The sequence below is a fragment of the Lathyrus oleraceus genome, chromosome 4 (assembly GCF_024323335.1).
Source record: "Lathyrus oleraceus cultivar Zhongwan6 chromosome 4, CAAS_Psat_ZW6_1.0, whole genome shotgun sequence".
In the NCBI taxonomy this organism is placed as follows: domain Eukaryota; kingdom Viridiplantae; phylum Streptophyta; class Magnoliopsida; order Fabales; family Fabaceae; genus Lathyrus; species Lathyrus oleraceus.
In genome coordinates this window covers 349608001-349626437 of record NC_066582.1, presented here as the reverse complement: position 1 = coordinate 349626437, position 18437 = coordinate 349608001, and the positions used below count along the sequence as shown (strand labels likewise).

The 18437-nt window shown below is 35.4% G+C and overlaps 1 protein-coding gene across 1 annotated transcript; it reads left to right on the top strand.

Moving 5' to 3' along the window:
• The first annotated feature begins 13079 nt into the window (after positions 1-13079).
• On the top strand, positions 13080-18046 carry LOC127075435 (dynamin-related protein 5A). Its single transcript, XM_051016894.1, has 8 exons — positions 13080-13477; positions 13642-13833; positions 13921-14127; positions 14547-14975; positions 15100-15327; positions 15446-15641; positions 16219-16876; positions 17417-18046. The coding sequence occupies exons 1-8, from the start codon at positions 13175-13177 to the stop codon at positions 17601-17603; spliced, it is 2400 nt and encodes a 799-aa protein (XP_050872851.1). The 5' UTR covers positions 13080-13174; the 3' UTR covers positions 17604-18046.
• The last annotated feature ends 391 nt before the right edge of the window (positions 18047-18437 follow it).

The window sequence follows — 18437 nt, the reverse complement described above, 5'->3', positions numbered from 1 at the left end:
GCACTGTCACCAGGGTTGTTGATATGATATATTGCATTTGATGCTATATCTCCCTATCGGAGTGCTTGTTGAGGTTTTTACCTCTTATCCCTTCAGCAGAGCAGTGTTTATTTTCCTCCTCGGCAGTTGTGGGTTTCTCTTGGAAGGTTCAGCATTTGGTGGTTGATCCCCAGCTCTCCTCCTCATCCCCAGTGGATTCCCCAGTGAAGCCATCAGTAGATTTGTGGTATGGTGGATTGTAGCTGTGATTCCCCCAGAGTCCCCAACAGGGTCAGAGTCCCCGCCAGAGTTGGTTTTCTCAACAGATTTGTGGCAGTTTCTGCCTGTTGAAATCTTTGTTTCCCCAGTGGGATCGGTTGGTGATCTATCATCCTCAGATGTGGTTGATTTCCTAATGCTTTTGATCCCTAGTAGAGTGGCTTGTTGCAGAAACTACTTGTGTGATCTATTTTTTCCTCAGTGGGTGTATCCCCGATGGAATGGCTGACATTGTTCCCAGTAGAGTCGTTCTTGCAGTTAGATTCTACATGGATGATTTGTTCTCCCTTTGTGGGTTGTTCCCCAGTGGAGTTATTTGGAGTTGCCTTCGTGGCAGTTCTCGCCTGTGCAGTGAACTCTTGTTCCCCTGCAGATATATTGGGATTTCTTCATTTCCCCAACAGATTTGTCTTTGTGGCTGTTTATGCCGGTTGTGACTTTCTGTACCCCAGTTGGGTTGATTGTTGATCCATCACTCAGAGATTTTGTGATTTCTTTGATAACTCGGATCTTTTGCCTACCCGCAGATCTTTGCTTTTCAGCATGTAGATCTCCAGCAGATTGGCTTTCCAGTTGGATTTTTTCCTCTGGAAGTATAGTACCGGGCGTTTGATTCCTGGACCCTGTTTGTTAGATATGTCTGTTTTGTCAGCATTCATCAAACATAAATCACGCATATTCATGCATATTTTAAACATTCAGATATTCATGTTGCATTTTTTGCCATATATCTCTTGTTTGTTGTCTCCTGCTAATGGTAATATAGATCTCTTTATAGATCTCCCCAAGCAGATGTCGGGTGTTTAAATCTCTCCATATAGAGTCCGCCCTATAAGCAGAAAGTGTCTGTCTTTCCTTCTGCAGTTCCCCATTGAGATATACCCTCGTGGATGACGGTTTCTTCTGTTTCCTCTCAACACATATATTGGGATGGATATTCCTATTGAGTTATATCCTCATAGGACGAGTCTTGATTCAGTCTGTCTTTTCGGTTGGATCCCGAATTGGCTATTTGTCAACTGTTTCTCGTGCTTCCCTGTGGAATAAATGAATGAATTGCCCAGTAACCGGCAATAGTTCTTTTTATCCCCAGCGGAATCTTTTGGGCCTCTACCCTCATACCGGTAGTTGTAAGTCCTATGTTCCCTCCTCTTGGCGGAATTTGTGGTTATATACGTTTTATTCCTCAGCAAGAGTCGATGGTTTTCTACCCAGTATTCGGTAGTCGTAAATCCTAGTTGTTCTGCCCCTCTGCAGTTTGTGGTTTGTTATAAACCCTATTTTTTGTTCCCGTGCGGAATTGTGATTCTTTCTTTCCCACGCGGAGTTGTTGGGCTTCTACCCCGTATTCGGTAGATGTAAAACCTACTTTTTATCCTCATCAGAGTTGTTGGCTACTACCCCGTATTCGGTAGTCGTAAGTCCCGTCTCTTTTCCCCTAGCAGAGGTAACCTTTGTGGTTCGTTCTGGTTGATGGTGGATTTTGTGGTCTTCTACCCCGTATTCGGTAGTTGTAAATCCTATGTTGTTGTGGTTTTATTCCCAACGGAGTCTGTGCTTTTTGTGGATAGTTGCCGGATGCTAGCAACCTTATCCCCAGCCAGAGTTTTGGTATTCTACCCCGTGTTCGGTAGTTGTAAACCCTAATTTTCTCCTCTTTGCAGAGTTAACCTTGTTGTTCATCCTAACCGATGATGGTTACTCTTTGTGGTTATCTTCATCCAGTATTCGATGTTGATATTCCTCCCTTGCTTCTGGATAATTGCCTTTTGCTAGCAATTGTATCCCCAGCAAATCTTCTTCTGGATAATTGCCGTTTGCCTGCAATTTTATCCCTTTTGAAGTCGCCAGCAAGTCCGTGTGGATAATTGCTGTTTATGCAATTCATCCCCAGCGGGTCTTCTTTCATTTACCCTTTTGTTGGTAATGTTGTTGCTCCCTTTGATTGGTCATCATTATATACCTAGTTTTGGTATCCCGATGCCTTTCTTTTCGGTTGATTTATCCTTTATTAACCCAGTAACCGGTGTGGATAATCTTCCATGCGAGTATGTTATCCACGTTCTGACGGTAATGGATAATATCTCTCATGCACTCTTCAGTCGAAGCCTTTGGTGTCTCCCCAGTCGAGTAAGATTCGTTTTTCCTTTGTGGAATCGAATATTTGTGTGTCTCTTGGATAATTGCCGGATGCTTGCAATTTATCCCCTATGAGTTATCTTTCGTTTACCCTGTTGTTGTTGGTAACGATTGTCTCTCTTTTTGGTTGATCACCTATTATATACCCAGTAACCGGTATCTCTGGTGTCTCTTCCTTTTCGAGCATATTATTCACGTTCTGACGGTAATGAATAATATGTCTCTTGCACTCTTTGGTTGGAATCCTTTGTTGATTTTCCCCAGCGGAGTAAGATTCGTATTCTTTGCAGAATCGAATATCCATCCTTTAACAAGTTTGTGTTTTGGATGATGAGTGTTTTGGCATATATACCAATTCACGTTTTCGGTAGGTCACCTATTATATACCCAGTAACCGGTATCCCTGGTGTTTCCTTCCATGCGAGTGTATTATCTACGTTCTGACGATAATAGATAATATATCTCATACGAGTATTCTATCCACGTTCTGGCGGTAATGGATATTATATCTCATGCGCTCTTTGGGTTTGTGTCCTCAGCTGAGCAAGATTCGTTTTCCCGTTATGGATTCGAGTGTCCATCCTGTAAGTTGATTTGCTTTTTCAAGCCCTCCTTTCGGATGATGAGTGTTTTGGCATATGTACCAATTCACGTTTTTGGTCGGTCACCTATTATATACCCGGTAACCGGTATCCCTGGTGTTCCTTCCTTTCTGCTCCCTATTATGACCTTGGTCCCCTGTGGAGTCAGATTTTCCTGAGTTGATGTACCTTTTCAGGTCTTTCTCAGATGTTTGGTTGATTGATATCTCTCACCCTTATACCGGTCTTAGATACTCATTCTTCCTGAGTTTGTTACCCTTATACCGGTAACACCTCATTCTTTGTTGCTTCTCCAGGAGAGTCTTTTTGTTAGACCTTCTCCAGTGGAGTTTCCTGTGGTGATTTTTACCCTTGTGCTGTATTGGCGTTTTCCCCAATATATGCAATTTTTTCCCGGCAGGGAGGTTCTTTGTGAATCTTTTCCTTGGTCCGAGTCCGGATTTTATCCGAAGTATCCTTTGTGGATAGTTTGAGTCAGCTTGTGTCTTTCCAATGGATGTGTTCTCCTTTGGAATTCTTCTTTTCCCTGTTTGAGTCCTCCATTCCCCAGTGAGGTCTCTAATCCAGAGTCGTGCTTTGTTCACGTAGTGTCAGTTTTACCCTAATTCAGAGTCGTGTCCTGCTCACGCATTCTTTTCTTTTTTATTATCCCCATGAGGGTCTTGTTAGAGTCTCTGTTCCTGGTGAGTGTATTACTCCGATGGATCGTCTTTTCTTCTTTGTGGACCCATATTCCCCACAGAGTTTTGTTTCTTTTGCATGCATACATCTGCATCATGAGGTCTCTTAGGGACCAAAATTTGTCTCATTACTGTTATTTAAGCCCATTCTACCGCGTCGAGATGAAGATTTCTAAACTTCACTTCTCCGGCTAGAATGACCTTAAATAGGGGCATCTGTAAGACCCCAATTTTGTCCCTAAGATCCCTCATGGCATCATATCATACCATATCATTGCCTCAAGGATCATTGTGCACCTTGCCTCCTTCCTTGTGGGTTGGTTATCCTTTTGAGAGTGGTTCTTGATCACCAAGCATATTTTGCATTTGTATATCATTGCTTTTCCTTTTATCACTAACCAAAAGTACAAAAATATGTCATCTAACCTTTGTCTTGCAGATGAAGCAATCAACAGTCAAAGCAGTCAAAAGGCATTCATTGAGCCATAAATGATGGCCATTCTTGAGAAATTGGACACCACAATCATTATCAAGAGTTCATATGAGATATGACATCATTTTGAATCAAAATCTCAAGTGGTAGAGGCTTGAATTTCATCAGAACATTGTCAGGTCAACTGGAAGCCTAGAAAGTCAACAGTCAAGTCAACAGTGGATTTGGAGGTGGGAAGTGATTAGAAATACTTCATTCATGTTCAAACAAGTCTCATTTGACATTTCAAACATCAACATTGAAGAAAATAAAGTCAGGTCAAAACTTTCCAAAAATAGAAAGTGACCTATAATTCAAATTTGCCAAAAATGGAAAGGTTTTAACCTAACTTCAACTTCAAATTACATCACCCAAAAAGCTTCAAATGAAATTTTGTTTAACATGAAAGTTGTAGATCTTTCTCTCCCATTTCTAAAAAGTCCAAGATCATCAATTTCTCATGTGTGGTTAAGAAGATATGATCAAAACATGGCAAAATGTACTTGGAGATTCAAATGTGCATAACTTCTCAACCAAAGCTCCAATTCAAGTGGCTCTTTTTTGTACATTCTTCTCTTGACCTCTACTTTCCAAATCATGCATTGCATTTCATGAATTATGATCACATGAACATTTGGTATTTCACTTGATTTTTGGAGGGAATTTTTTAAAATTTAAAATTGGCCAATTATTTGAACATTCTATCATTGCCAATAGCTCCAAAATGAAATTTTAAGTGAAATCAAATGCATTTCGTGTACTGTTCACCATGCATTTTCATGCATAGGGTGAAAATGACAATTTGCATATGCACCACATTTTAGCTAATTCCAATTAACATTGCCTAAACAGGATTAGGAGAGTGATTATGAGGGAGTATATAACACAAACCCTAACTGTTTTCAGCTAACAACAATGTCAATTTTCAGATCTCAAAATTTTTCACACTTTTTCTCTCAAAATTTTCTCTCATTTTCTTCAAACCAAAGCACAATCCATTACTTGATTCATCATTTGGAAGCATCATGGAGCAAGTTTGAAGGAAGATCCATAGCAATTCGTGCAGTTTGAAGCAGCTTGAAGCTTGAACTCATCAATGGTGAAATCAAAATTCTGTTGAATCGTGTGCAATTGAGCCTCCACCTTCCTTCCAAACACTTGTACAAGCTGCATAGAAGATCATTTGAGCATTGCAAGGCCTGATTTCATTGAATTTCAAAGCTGCACTTCAAGAGGTCACGAAATTGTTTCTCTCTTTTCTCAAATTGCTTATGCTAATGTTGTAGATCTCATTGTTGTGGTTGTTCTGAGCTTTGAATCACTGAAATCCATTCATTATTGACTGAGATTCGATTGTTTAAAGTCTTGATGATGAAACTTGATTTGCTCGATCCACTTGATGTATGATGTTATATGCTTAGCCAATGCTTGATTCGTGATCTATAATGTGTGTGCTTCATGTTGATATGCTTATTTTTAAAAACTGGAAAAAATGTTCTTGATGTTCATGTTGATCTCACTATTCATGCGCGCGAGAGGTAGAAGACGATGCAGAGCTTTAGGCCACGGTTTTGATCTATTTCTTACCACACATAAGCGTTGCCTTTTGTTTGTGTTAGGGCTTGGCTCCCATTGGTTGCATGAGGCGCTCATGCGCGCACTCTGATTGGCCAGGCCTGGATTTAAATGAAACGGGGCGTTTTGCCCTTGGCGCCATTCCATCAATTTCAAAATTAAATATAATAATTCATTTTAATTCATTTAAATTGTTTCATTTCCATTTCATTTTATTTCCAATTTTCCAAAATTCATATCAATTTGAAAAATGATCCAAAAAATATGAGGTTTTTTGCATTGTGTTTCTTTTTCTCTCTAGTTTTTTATGATCATCAATTCTAAAATTGTGCTTGGCCTGGAAAATATTTTGCCTAGGGTTCTTGTACATGTATGCATTTTGTACATTGCCTTGCTTATGCATTTGTGAAATCCTGGTCTTTGATCCAATGAATTTGAATTTTTGCACGATGAAACTAGACACTTTGCTTGACATTTTGGTGTTGAGTTTGCATTTTTATCATTTGTCATTGCTGGTTTATGATTTTTCTAAGTAGGTGTGACAATTTGTGTCACACCTTTTGTTTGTTCATCTTATGTGATGTGTTTACCCTATCAAATAATGCTCAATTGTTCTGATTTTTTGCATGCTGATCATATGAGATGTCTTTAATATGCATGAATTTTTCCAGATTTTTGTGAATCATTTCTGATTTGATTGAGATTTTTCATTCTGGTTGATCACATTTGAGCTTTAAAATAGTCTTGAACTTCAAGTGATCATGAAATGGATTTGGTATATGATATTGATGTGAGACCTTTTAGATTGTTTCAAGATGCGTTTGAAGTTGATTCATGTTAATTTTTAGCTTCTGTTTTGAATTTTTTCTCCATCTTTGACCCTAGGCTTTGACCTAGTGGTTTGCCTCTCATGTTTGAGCTTTGATTTCAGGTTGAACATCCAAGTTATATGGTTCATGATGCTCCATCATTTGAGCATTTGATGTTTGCCTTTGACTACTAACATTGTGTGTTTTGTAGGGTTGTTAATTCATTTGAGCTTGACTTGTGGCTTATGCCCTTTGCTTATTGGGTTTGACTGTTGATATTAACTGTTGGTTGTTTGTCTGTATAGTTGTACTGATTTGTTTGATGTTTCCACAGGTACATAAGTTGCTTAAGTTCATTTTGAACTTGCTTTTGCTTGGTTGCTTAACCACTTAGGTATAACCTCTCTTCTTCATGTAGTCTGGAAGACCTGTCCTGTTATGTGGGCAGGCACCTGTCTGAAGTCTTTCTTAAGAGGCAATGCTTGTGATTGTTTACTCTTTGTGCCAAGCAGGAAAAGTCCTCTTATGAGGCAATTGGTAGATAAAAGAGATGTGTAGTCCATCTCCTACTATTCAGTGTGTCATCCCTTTGCTCACATAACATGTTGATGCATTGTGGATATTAACCCAAGATCTTATAGAGTCTATTTGTGGAGAAGAGTTCCAACTTTCTGAACTCCCACACATTCTATTATTCAAAGCTCTCCCAGGCCAGGGATAAGAGCTATGAGGCACACCCCTCATCTCCATTTCATCTGCTTCACCTTAACTCTCAATGTTAAGGTTAAGAGCACAACATACCCTATTCCAGTTGACTTTAAAGTCTAACCTTGTTTGAGCCTAATTGCTTGTATATAGTGTGTGCTAACTGACTTGTTTGTCTGATTGTTTGATTCATCTGTGCATATTTGCTTGAGTGTGCCTTTGTGCATTTATCATCATCATTTGTATATCATTTCATAAACTTTGCTTTATAGCATTTTTGCTTTGTCCATGGAGGAGACAAGCATAAGTCCATTACTTGGCAGTTGTTCCTATGATATGGTGGGAGACTAGTATAAGTCCATTGATTGGCATCTGGTATCATTTGTTTTGTTTTAGGAGATTGGTGTAAATCCATTGATTGGTATCCGGTATCCATGTTTGTTTTGTGAGATTAGTGTAAGTCCATTGATTGGCATCTGGTATCATTTGTTTTGTTTTAGGAGATTGGTGTAAATCCATTGATTGGTATCCGGTATCCATGTTTGTTTTGTGAGATTAGTGTAAGTCCATTGATTGGCATCTGGTATCATTTGTTTTGTTTTAGGAGATTGGTGTAAATCCATTGATTGGTATCCGGTATCCATGTTTGTTTGTGAGATTGGTATAAGTCCATTGATTGGCATCCGGTATCCTTTTGCTTTGCTCATTTGCTTATTTGCTCATTGCCTATTCCAAAGGAATCACTTGAATCATCTACATATGATTTCAAGAGGTGAACATCTAAGAAGTTTTACACTCCCTCACCCTCCCACCTTTTGTTTCTTTAAGCCTCCGTTTGCATGTTAATCCAAAACAAGAAAACTATTGTGCAAACATCTTCATCCCTTTTTCAAATTAGAAACCTAGGCTTTAAGCCTTTGATTTTTCACACTCCATTTCATAATACTTCTTTTGAATTGAATTCTATTCATACCTTGACCATCTTTTGTGAATAAATCCTAATTGGTTAATCCAACTCATTCAATTGTTTTGTGGCTTTGTCCCTTCTTGATAAGTTTTCATGCATTAGCCATAGGTTTGGTTTATCCTAGTTGGTTGATATTAATCTCACCTTTTTGTCCTTAGTGATTGAATTGTAAGACTTCCTTGCTTATTATAGGGTTAACCCCTCACTAGCAAGTTGAAGCTTTTCTCACATGGTGGACTTGTTGTTTGTATAAGGTTGAGTTTTCTCCCGTGGATAACGAAAGACCTTAGGGCTTTTGTTTAAAATGAACCTACTCATATTTTGGAAATCTTTTAGCCGAACTACGGCGTTTTGATCCTTACCTTTCATGGAAGGTACGTAGGCAACGGGTTCATCCGTTCAAACACAAAAAATAATAACTTGTATATTCTTTTCTCATCTTCCCAATCATGTTTGCACAATAATATTTTCATAACAAATAACATTTCGTACAACAAGTGTGAAAAGGACTCCCTAGGAGTACCTAGGACGTTTTGGGTGCCTAACACCTTCCCATTGCGTAATTTACCCCTTACCCCGATCTCTGATCTTTTCATTAGTTTTCTATATGTAAAACTTCTTAGGCTTTTGTTCGCTTTTTAGCCATTCCTTTGGATAAATAAAAGTGCGGTGGCGACTCGATTCCTTGTATGCTTTGCTTTTGGTTTAATCAATAAATCATAAAGTGACGAATACACCGCTACAACCATAACACAAAAAAATCATATTCAATTTGTCATCGATAAAGGTATTGTAATATTCAACATCATCCTTATACTTATGGACAATTATACTCTTCATATTTTGTACTTCATTTCTTTTGTTTATTCAACCATTCATTTCTCTATTTTGTGTCTAATTCCATTTCATTCACGAACACCAATTGATATTCAATTTACATAACACCAGAAATATTATTAAAATATGGTAAAAAAAAATTAGAAATACTTAAAGACAAGTAATAAATGAAGCAGTCTGAATATTATAGGTGTCTGTGGATTGGGTTGGGTCAAATTTGATGAAATTCAATACTCGACCCAATCAATAGTCGTTGGATTGAGTTGAGTGTTCAACGTACTTTTAAGACTAAATCCAAACCAAACCAACGCGTTCATCAATGGGCTGAGTTGTGTTGGTTTCGCGAGTCATCCACATTTTTTTTAAATTATTATAAATAAAAAATTAATTCAATTAACACATTTATTTTGCATAAACATTAAAACATCATAAAATTTTAGTATTTAATTTAAATAAAATGTATTATTTAATACCTAAAAGCTCTTTCGCAATCTAAATTGAATAAAAAAATAGAAAATGTGTAGAATATAATTTAAATGGTAAGATATATCACTATTTCAATAAAGAAATTCAGTCTCTCAAACTTAATTTAGCTTATGTTTTTACAACTAATAAATATTACAATTATATTAAAAAATGATGTATACCAAGTAGCGATTTTGCTAGATCGTTTATAAAAGAAATAAAATAAAAATAACATGACATATTAATGGGTTGAGTTCGTGGATTCACGAATTCAAAATTCCAAACCTTTATCCGAACCAAATACCAATGAGTTTGAATATGTTGGTTCGGATTGGACCCATACATGATTGGGTTGAGTTAAAATAAGGGTTAGGGAATGAGTGAATTTGCAAGTTGACCCGTATTCATGAACACCTTTACTGAATATGGTCTCTACCTAGATAACATTTTTCAACAAGAGAAGAGAATGAAATATTTATCCCTTTAACATAAAATATTTAAGAGAAAAACAAAATAGGGAACCATCAACCCCGATTCACAAGAAAAATTCAATAGAAATGTATACTATAATATGAGTTTAATTGGATTTGTGTTTTAATATATACATATATGTATATATATATATATATATTAATTTTGATACTATTGGATGAGTTAAATTTTTATGAATTTATTTTAATTCTTTTTTAGTTTTGATACTAATGCGTTTAAATTGATGATGAAGAAAAATAAGCATAAGAAGGAAGATATTTAATCAGATCGAATAGTTAAATTTTTAAAAAATAGAATCCATAATAGACACTCAATAATATTGCCCAATCTTAAATATTTACTAACTAAAAATTAATAGATTATATTAAATATACTAATATAATAGTTTTTGAGAATTAAAAAGTAATATTTATTAAATAAGAGATCAAAAAAATAAAATAAAATTAAGTAATCCGCATTTAATTAAGCCTATATATTATTATTATTATTATTATTCGACAAAATCAATTTTTTTTATCCAAATAATTTAATTTAAAAAAAAAAATCTTAAAATAACTCACATTTAAGATAACTTCCCAAAATAACCCACTTTGAAGCACGGATGCCAGACTAATTGATGACTGCCTTTTAATTTAAAGAGGTGGCGCCAATTTGATTGACTTATATACCTAATGTTGTCGATCCAATTGACGTCTATGTGTAAGTTTTAAGTGTAGTCGTCCATTGGATTGACACCGGTGTATATTGTGTTATTTTTAGTATGTGTCGTTAGTCCGGACACAATCGGAAAAATTGTCCCAATGTCGGAGCACCATCTGCATCATAATTTAGTTTATTCTTTTAATTTTTGTAATCTTAGATTTTGATATATTAATAATTTTTTGTTACAACAATGTTAACAACAAACATCACCCAAACTTAAACACACTTAAAAATAACAACACTTTCCAACAAAAAATCAGATATCACAAAACGAATAACGACAAGTCTAAATAAACAACACATACAACAAATATCGAAACAAATAAAAATACTTAATCACAATATTTAAATACAATATTTCTAACTGATTACAACAATCAAACTGATATCATTTGCTTCAAACATCATTTTTCTCACATCCTTATCACTTTTAACTCGCATCCACCCGCACACGACATCGTGTCTCTCAATACTTCTAATTTTTTCGCCTTCAGGTATATCTCTGTCTAACCAACGAATCAACTCCTTCCATAGTTGCTCGAAACTACAAATGTTTCAGAAAAGTAACTCCATTACAGGCTTGTCTCTCGAATAAATCACTTTCCTTTTGCAGCGACGAAGACTATCCATATTTGCAATATAATGAGAACAGAGTTAGAAAAATGAATCATACCTAGGCGTGTGCATGGATCATGAACCAAACCAAATTGAACCATATATATGGTTCGGTTTGGTTCTTAAAACCATTTTCATAAAACCAATTTATTTTTTAGAAATCGGTTTATAAGTGGATCGGTTCGGTTTTAAACCGGTTTTTAAAATAAAAAAAATAGTTAAAAAAAAATAGTTTTAAATCAATTTCTTTAAAATCAATTTTTTATTTTCTTAAAAAAATCAATTTCAAAACCAATTTTATAAAAAAAAGTAGTTTTATTTTCACTAATTTTATTTTCTTTTAACTAACTTTTTTATTTTCACTAATTATAAAACTATTTTATATAAAAAAATATTTATTTTAAAAAATTACTTTAAGTTTGACTTTTATAATCACCACACAAATAATATCTCGATTAAAAACAATCCCAAAGTATGATGTGTTACATAAAAACGGTCATAAAATAAAATAATTATGAATCATATCTCTATAAATCATAATTGTTCATAAAATAAATAACTCATCAAAAAATTGTTCAAATTTCTAAAATCTCTCATAATTGTTCATAAACAAATTTTATGAGGTTTTAAAATATTTTTTCTTTTAAAATTTAAAAAACATAAAAAAAACAATTTTTTTAAGAAAAAAAATAACAAATATTCAGAAAAAAGAAAAAAATATATAATTTTTTTTTGAAAATAATAAAATTATATTCTGAAAAAAAATAAAAATAAAAGAATTCTATTTTTTTTTAAAAAACATTTTTTTTACTGAAAAAAATACAAAATATTTATGATAAAAAAAGTCTTTTTTATTTAGAAAAAAATAATAATTTTATTTGAAAAAAATATCAAATATAATTTTTTCGAAAAAAAATCCAAATATAATATTTTTGGTGAAAAGAAAAAAAATCTGATTTTTATTTTTAAAATAATTTTTTTATAAAATTTAAAAAAATTTAAAATATAAAATTGATTTATAATGTGATAAAACATGAAAACATACAAAAAAAATAAAAATTTAACACATAGTAAATTTTGGATAACCAATAACAAAACCAAATTTTTATAATGAGTAACGGTTTATATTTGGATAACCAATAACAAAACCAAATTTTATTTTAGCATTTGGTTTGGTTTTTTTAAAGTGGATCAATTTGGATACCAATTTGATTATGGATAACCAGTTTTTTCACACACCCCTGATCATACCACACATTTCTTTATACTAAAAATAACACAACACACACTGATGTCAATCCAATTGGCGACTCCACTTAAAACTTACACATAGACGCCAATTGGATTGACAACACTAAATGTAGAAGTCAATCCAATTGATCCCACCTCTTTAAATTAGATAGCAATCGCCAATTGATCTGACACCCGTGTTTTAATGTGTTTCTTTTTGTTGAAAAATGAGATAGTTTGAGAAGTCATCTAAAATGTGAGTTATTTTGAGATTTTTTTTTTTAAATTGAGTTATTTTAGTAAAAAATTCACAAAATTATATCAAAATCTTTAAAAGTATTTTTATATAATAAATTGATTTATTATTATTATTATTATTATTATTATTATTATTATTATTATTATTATTATTATTATGTTTTTGTATAATCTAAATTATATTTATTAAAAATTAAAACTAAAAATAATAATATAATAATATACTATAAACACACGCGTACGGCTTGAAAAGAAAAGCATTTTAAAAGAACGAGCATGCCCGTTAGTCCAAAATTCAAATTCAAACTACATCTGTATCGCTCCCCTCTTTCCCCCCTTCCTTCTCTCCCATACGTATCAACACCACCATGTCTTCCACCACCACTCCCACTAAAACCCCATCCACCACCAGGTCAAGGAGGCATTCCGATTCCAAATCTCGCTTTGAGGCCTACAATCGCCTCCAAGCTGCCGCTGTTGCTTTCGGCGAGACTCTCCCAATCCCTGAAATCGTTGCCGTTGGTGGCCAGTCCGATGGAAAAAGCTCCCTCCTCGAAGCCCTCCTCGGCTTTCGCTTCAATATCCGTGAGGTCGAGATGGGCACTCGTCGCCCTCTCATCCTTCAAATGCTTCACGATCCCTCCGCTCTTGAACCTAGCTGTCGCTTCCAGGTAAATTCATTCAATTTCTTCAACTAGTTCAATTCGTAGTTTCTGATTATTATTAATTTAATTAACGGCTTCAGAAACAGTTCCGTCTTATTTTGTATGTGTTATTAGTTAATACCATAAATTTCTTAAGATGGATTTTGAGTGTTGGAAACAAATAAACACAGGAGGAAGATTCAGAAGAGTATGGAAGTCCAGTGCTTTCAGCAACTACAATTGCTGACATTATAAAGTCTCGGACTGAGGAGCTTTTGAAGAAAACCAAAACAGCAGTTTCTCCTAAGCCAATTGTACTCAAAGCTGAATATGCACACTGTCCTAACCTTACCATTATCGACACCCCGGGTTTTGTTCTCAAGGTATTTGTTATGTTTGAATGAAAAGTGTTTCAAGTGATGGTTTGTTTAATTGGCAATTTGTGTGTGATTTGATTGGTTGTATTGCAGGCTAAGAAGGGTGAACCGGAGAACACGCCTGAGGAGATTATTTCCATGGTGAAGACATTGGCTACTCCACCCCACCGTATACTCTTGTTTCTTCAGCAAAGTAGCGTTGAGTGGTGTTCCTCTTTGTGGTTGGACTCGATTCGTGAAATTGATCCCTCCTTTAGACGTACAATCATTGTCGTTTCCAAATTTGATAATCGTCTCAAGGTACTAATCAATGTTTTAAATAATGGAATGTGAAATCAAGATTTTTGATGACTGTGTGATCACCTCACAATGTGAGAACGACTATGGTCTCATTAGCCACATTTGCCCACAGTTCTCGTTAGCCACATCTGCCCACAGTTATAGTTTCAAAGTTTTACAATGCAACTGCGGTCTAGGTTGCGCCATCAAGGTTTTTGATGTACGTGTGACCACAATTCGACTATAATTGTGGCCACGACTGTTATTGCCACTGTGACCGCATTGACTGTGAATTGCTATAATATCGAAGATTGAAATGTGGCCACGACTGTTATTGCAACTGTGATTTCAAACCTTGTATGTAAAATGACACATACTATTGTTTTTTGGGGGTTAGTAATGGTTTTGGTGATGACCACTTAGTTATGTGATACATGCAGGAATTTAGTGATCGGTCGGAAGTGGATCGCTATTTGAGTGCAAGTGGTTATCTTGGAGACAACACTCACCCTTTTTTTGTGGCCCTGCCTAAGGATAGGGGTAACATTTCAAATGAAGACTTCCGCAGGCAGATCTCTAATGTGGACTTGGAGGTTATGCATCATCTTCGTGACGGTGTTCAGGGAGGTTTTGATGAAGAAAAGTTCAAGTCATATATTGGTTTTGGCCGTCTGAGGGATTATTTGGAGTCCGAGCTTCAGAAGAAATACAAAGAAGCTGCTCCATCAACTCTTGCACTTCTTGAGCAAAGGTGTACTGAGGTAACTTGTGAACTCGCTGGATTGGATTCCAAAATTGAGGCCACTTCAGATATTTCTCATCTGAGGAAATTTGCAATGCTGTGTGCAGCTTCTATCAGCAACCATGTGGTGGGTAATCATAGTTATTATTTTGACAAAACAAAAATGCATTTTGAACTTGGTCATGAAGGGAGGATTATTATGTACATGCAAATAACTAACTATTCTACTTTGGAAATAAATGTTCCAACAGGGTGCCTTGATTGATGGTGCTTCGGATCCTTCCCCTGAGCAGTGGGGGAAAACAACGGCAGAAGAGCGGTCTCAAAGTGGTATTGGGTTTTGGCCTGGTGTTGGCACCGATGTGAACCCCCCTAATGCCAGTCTTCGTCTTTATGGAGGGGCTGCATTTGAGAGGGTGATGCATGAATTTCGCTGTACTGCATATTCCATTGAATGCCCCCCAATCTCAAGGGAAAAGGTGATATATATATTTATATACTTTTCATAAACTCACATGATGTGAGAAATGTTTTATCTTCTTTCTTTACTTTCATTTCAAATTGAAATTCATTGGTATCTATCATCACTTTAAATAGGTTGCGAATATATTACTTGCCCATGCTGGCCGAGGTGGGGGAAGAGGGTTAACAGAGGCTGCTGCAGAGATTGCACGTGCTGCTGCTAGATCGTGGCTTGCTCCTCTTCTTGATACTGCATGTGACCGCCTTGCTTTTGTATTAGGAAACTTATTTGATTTGGCTCTAGAGCGAAACCGTAAGCACGATTCAGCATGTAAGTGAAGCTTCCTCCTTGTTGGCCTACCCTGTCTGTCTTATTTATATTCTTTTGTCTTCACTACTAGAATGTTAAATTTATTTTTCTTCAAGTTATATCTTGGATAAAGATGGTCTCATACCCTCTAACCGGGGTTCGAGAAATGTAGGAACGAGAAAGATATAAAATAAGAGGGAAGGAAAGAAATAGAAGAAAATTGGAAAATCTGAGAAGAGAAAATTGAAAGATATACTTAGTCTGGTTTCTTCAGCTTAATGATATTTCAAAGTGATGTTTGAATTCTAATTTTATTTCCTGTCTACCTAATTGAATATTTTGACCGTCCTTCCAGAGATTAACCTTTCTGTGTTTTGGGAGTACTGCTAATTCATTTCATGTTGTGTCATATTTTCTGGAATTTCACCCTTTAGATTCTAACTATTTTTTGTCTAGTTTGATATAAAGCATACAGTCCGTTGTAAGATACTGATAGAGCTGAATAGTGATCATGTGAAATTGTATCTCCAATTTTTTTTTTTATTTCTTGCAATTGATTGGAAAAACAATACTGACTGGTACTTTTTTTTCCTTGAAGATGGGATAAAAATGGGAAACATGGATGGCTATGTAGGTTTTCATGCTGCTTTAAGGTGTGCTTACACTCGGTTCTTAAGGGATCTTTCTAAGCAGTGCAAGCAGCTTGTTAGGCATCACCTTGATTCAGTTACCAGTCCATACTCACAGGTCTGCTTCAATGACTTTCAATCATGTGCTGGCTTAAATGCTTCAAGTTTCAACAAATTCCCCCAGAATTCAGCCTCTTCATTTTTTCTTGAATTGAGTGATGCAAATTCGGATGTAAGGAGGGATCAAGAAAATATACCTCCAGAAAAGAATGCACTGGAGGAAACAACACCAGGTAAAGCAGCAAAAGTTAGCGAGAGTCTGCGTGAAAGCCAAATGACAATCCCTGAGACCCCTTCTCCTGATCAGCCTGGTGGGCCTAGAAAGGAGCTTGGAATTTGCAATGACGTAGGACCAAGAAAGAGAGCATCCAGAATGACAGGAAATAGCAAAAATTCTGACTATATTAGACTGCAAAATGATTCCATTTTATTTGGAAATGGAGATAGAACAGGATCAGCATACTCAGAAATATGTTTGTTAGCTGCCCAGCATTTTGCACGTATACGTGAAGTTCTAGTTGAAAGAGGCGTTACATCGACATTAAACTCTGGGTTCCTGACCCCTTGGTAAGCTTTCTATCTTATGTTAAATCAAGTTATAAACGTATAGGTGTTATGTGATAAGTGGAGTTTTCTCACTTCACAAATACTTAACAAGTCCCTTTGTGTAGAATCTTCGCGCTTGAGAACTAATATAACCAATACCTCTCTATGCCCAGATTCAAGATGACTTTTGTCGCTTATTTTTAACCGTGTCACTGTTTCATGTTCATCACCTTGTTGCAATTTAACTGAGTGCCTCAAATATTTTTATATGATATGTTTTCTTTTCTGGTTGATGTTATTTGTTCGCCAAGATAAGGTTGGTAACTTTTTTCTAATAAATACCACTATAACTACATATGCTGGTATTTCATGTTTCTTCATTTGAATTTTTTTCTTTTCCTCTCAGACTTATATCCACTCTTAATGATCATTGATACTACTTATGCATACTTTTCTCCAAGCTACTGAATGACATAGAATGTATAATGTGGTCTACATAAGTATATGCAATGATCATTATTCTTTCACTATAATACCACCTTGCTGTGCTTGTTTGTGCAGCCGAGATCGGCTTGTTGTGGCTCTTGGGTTGGATTTATTTGCTGTGAACGACGAGAAATTCATGGACATGTTTGTTGCTCCTGGTGCCATAGATGTGCTGCAAAATGAACGCGAGTTTCTTGTGAAGCGTCAGAAGATACTCCATACTTGCTTGAATGAATTCAAAAATGTTTCTCGGTCCCTTTGATCTTCAAAGAGCCAAGATTTTACTATGCCTTGATGAATTCAGTATGCCTGTGAATCAATGACACACTTCGTGTCAACCAATTGGGTGATGGTGAGACCCTCCCTAATTTGGTGTGGCAACCAACTAAAGGATACAACATTGGCAGACTCTTATTTTATCTACTTGTAGAAGCATTTGTGTAAATGCGAGATTGACTTGTTAAACTGAAGTTAGTGGCTAATCATGATTGATTTGACAGCATGCCTACTGAATGCTGCTGATCTCCATGACCGACCTCTAGAAATCGCAAGTTTATAAAAGGATATTGCACCTTTTCGCTTGAACTGCTTATTATTTTATAAAGAAATGTTGGTCATATGATTGATAGATGTCAGCCATGTCTAAACCTTTGGCTTCTAAATAGTGGGTAAAGTATGTATTCTATGAAATGGATGATTTGGTCACATGAAGAGATTAAATTGCAATGTTTTAATTTTTTGCTCCAACTTATATAACGGATAAAAAAAATATTTCAATCAAGTTTGATGATACTAGGTGCTTTATTTAGAAAGTTAGTTGATTATGAAAAGAAGATACTTATATTGCGAATTACAAAGAGTATTTAATTTGCCACGTTCCACTTATATCTTATATCTGACAGTTTCTATTTAGAATAATTTTATTATTATATTTTTGGATGAATTCCAGAAATTTTAAAAAGTTACATGTTTTTATCAAAAATTTAATTTGTATCAGAAAATTTGAAATTTCATGTTAGAAGTAATTCACATTCAGTAGTATTATTATTAGTTTTGATAAGCTTAACCTAGCTAGTGTAGGATATCATTTTTGCCT

What these genes read in the sequence shown, in the direction of transcription:
- LOC127075435 (XM_051016894.1), top strand. Translation starts at nt 13,175, where the DNA reads ATGTCTTCCACCACCACTCCCACTAAAACCCCATCCACCACCAGGTCA. An exon ending in AACCTAGCTGTCGCTTCCAG is followed by an intron (nt 13,478 to 13,641) that starts GTAAATTCATTC and finishes AAATAAACACAG; the next exon opens with GAGGAAGATTCAGAAGAGTA. An exon ending in CTTCTATCAGCAACCATGTG is followed by an intron (nt 14,976 to 15,099) that starts GTGGGTAATCAT and finishes ATGTTCCAACAG; the next exon opens with GGTGCCTTGATTGATGGTGC.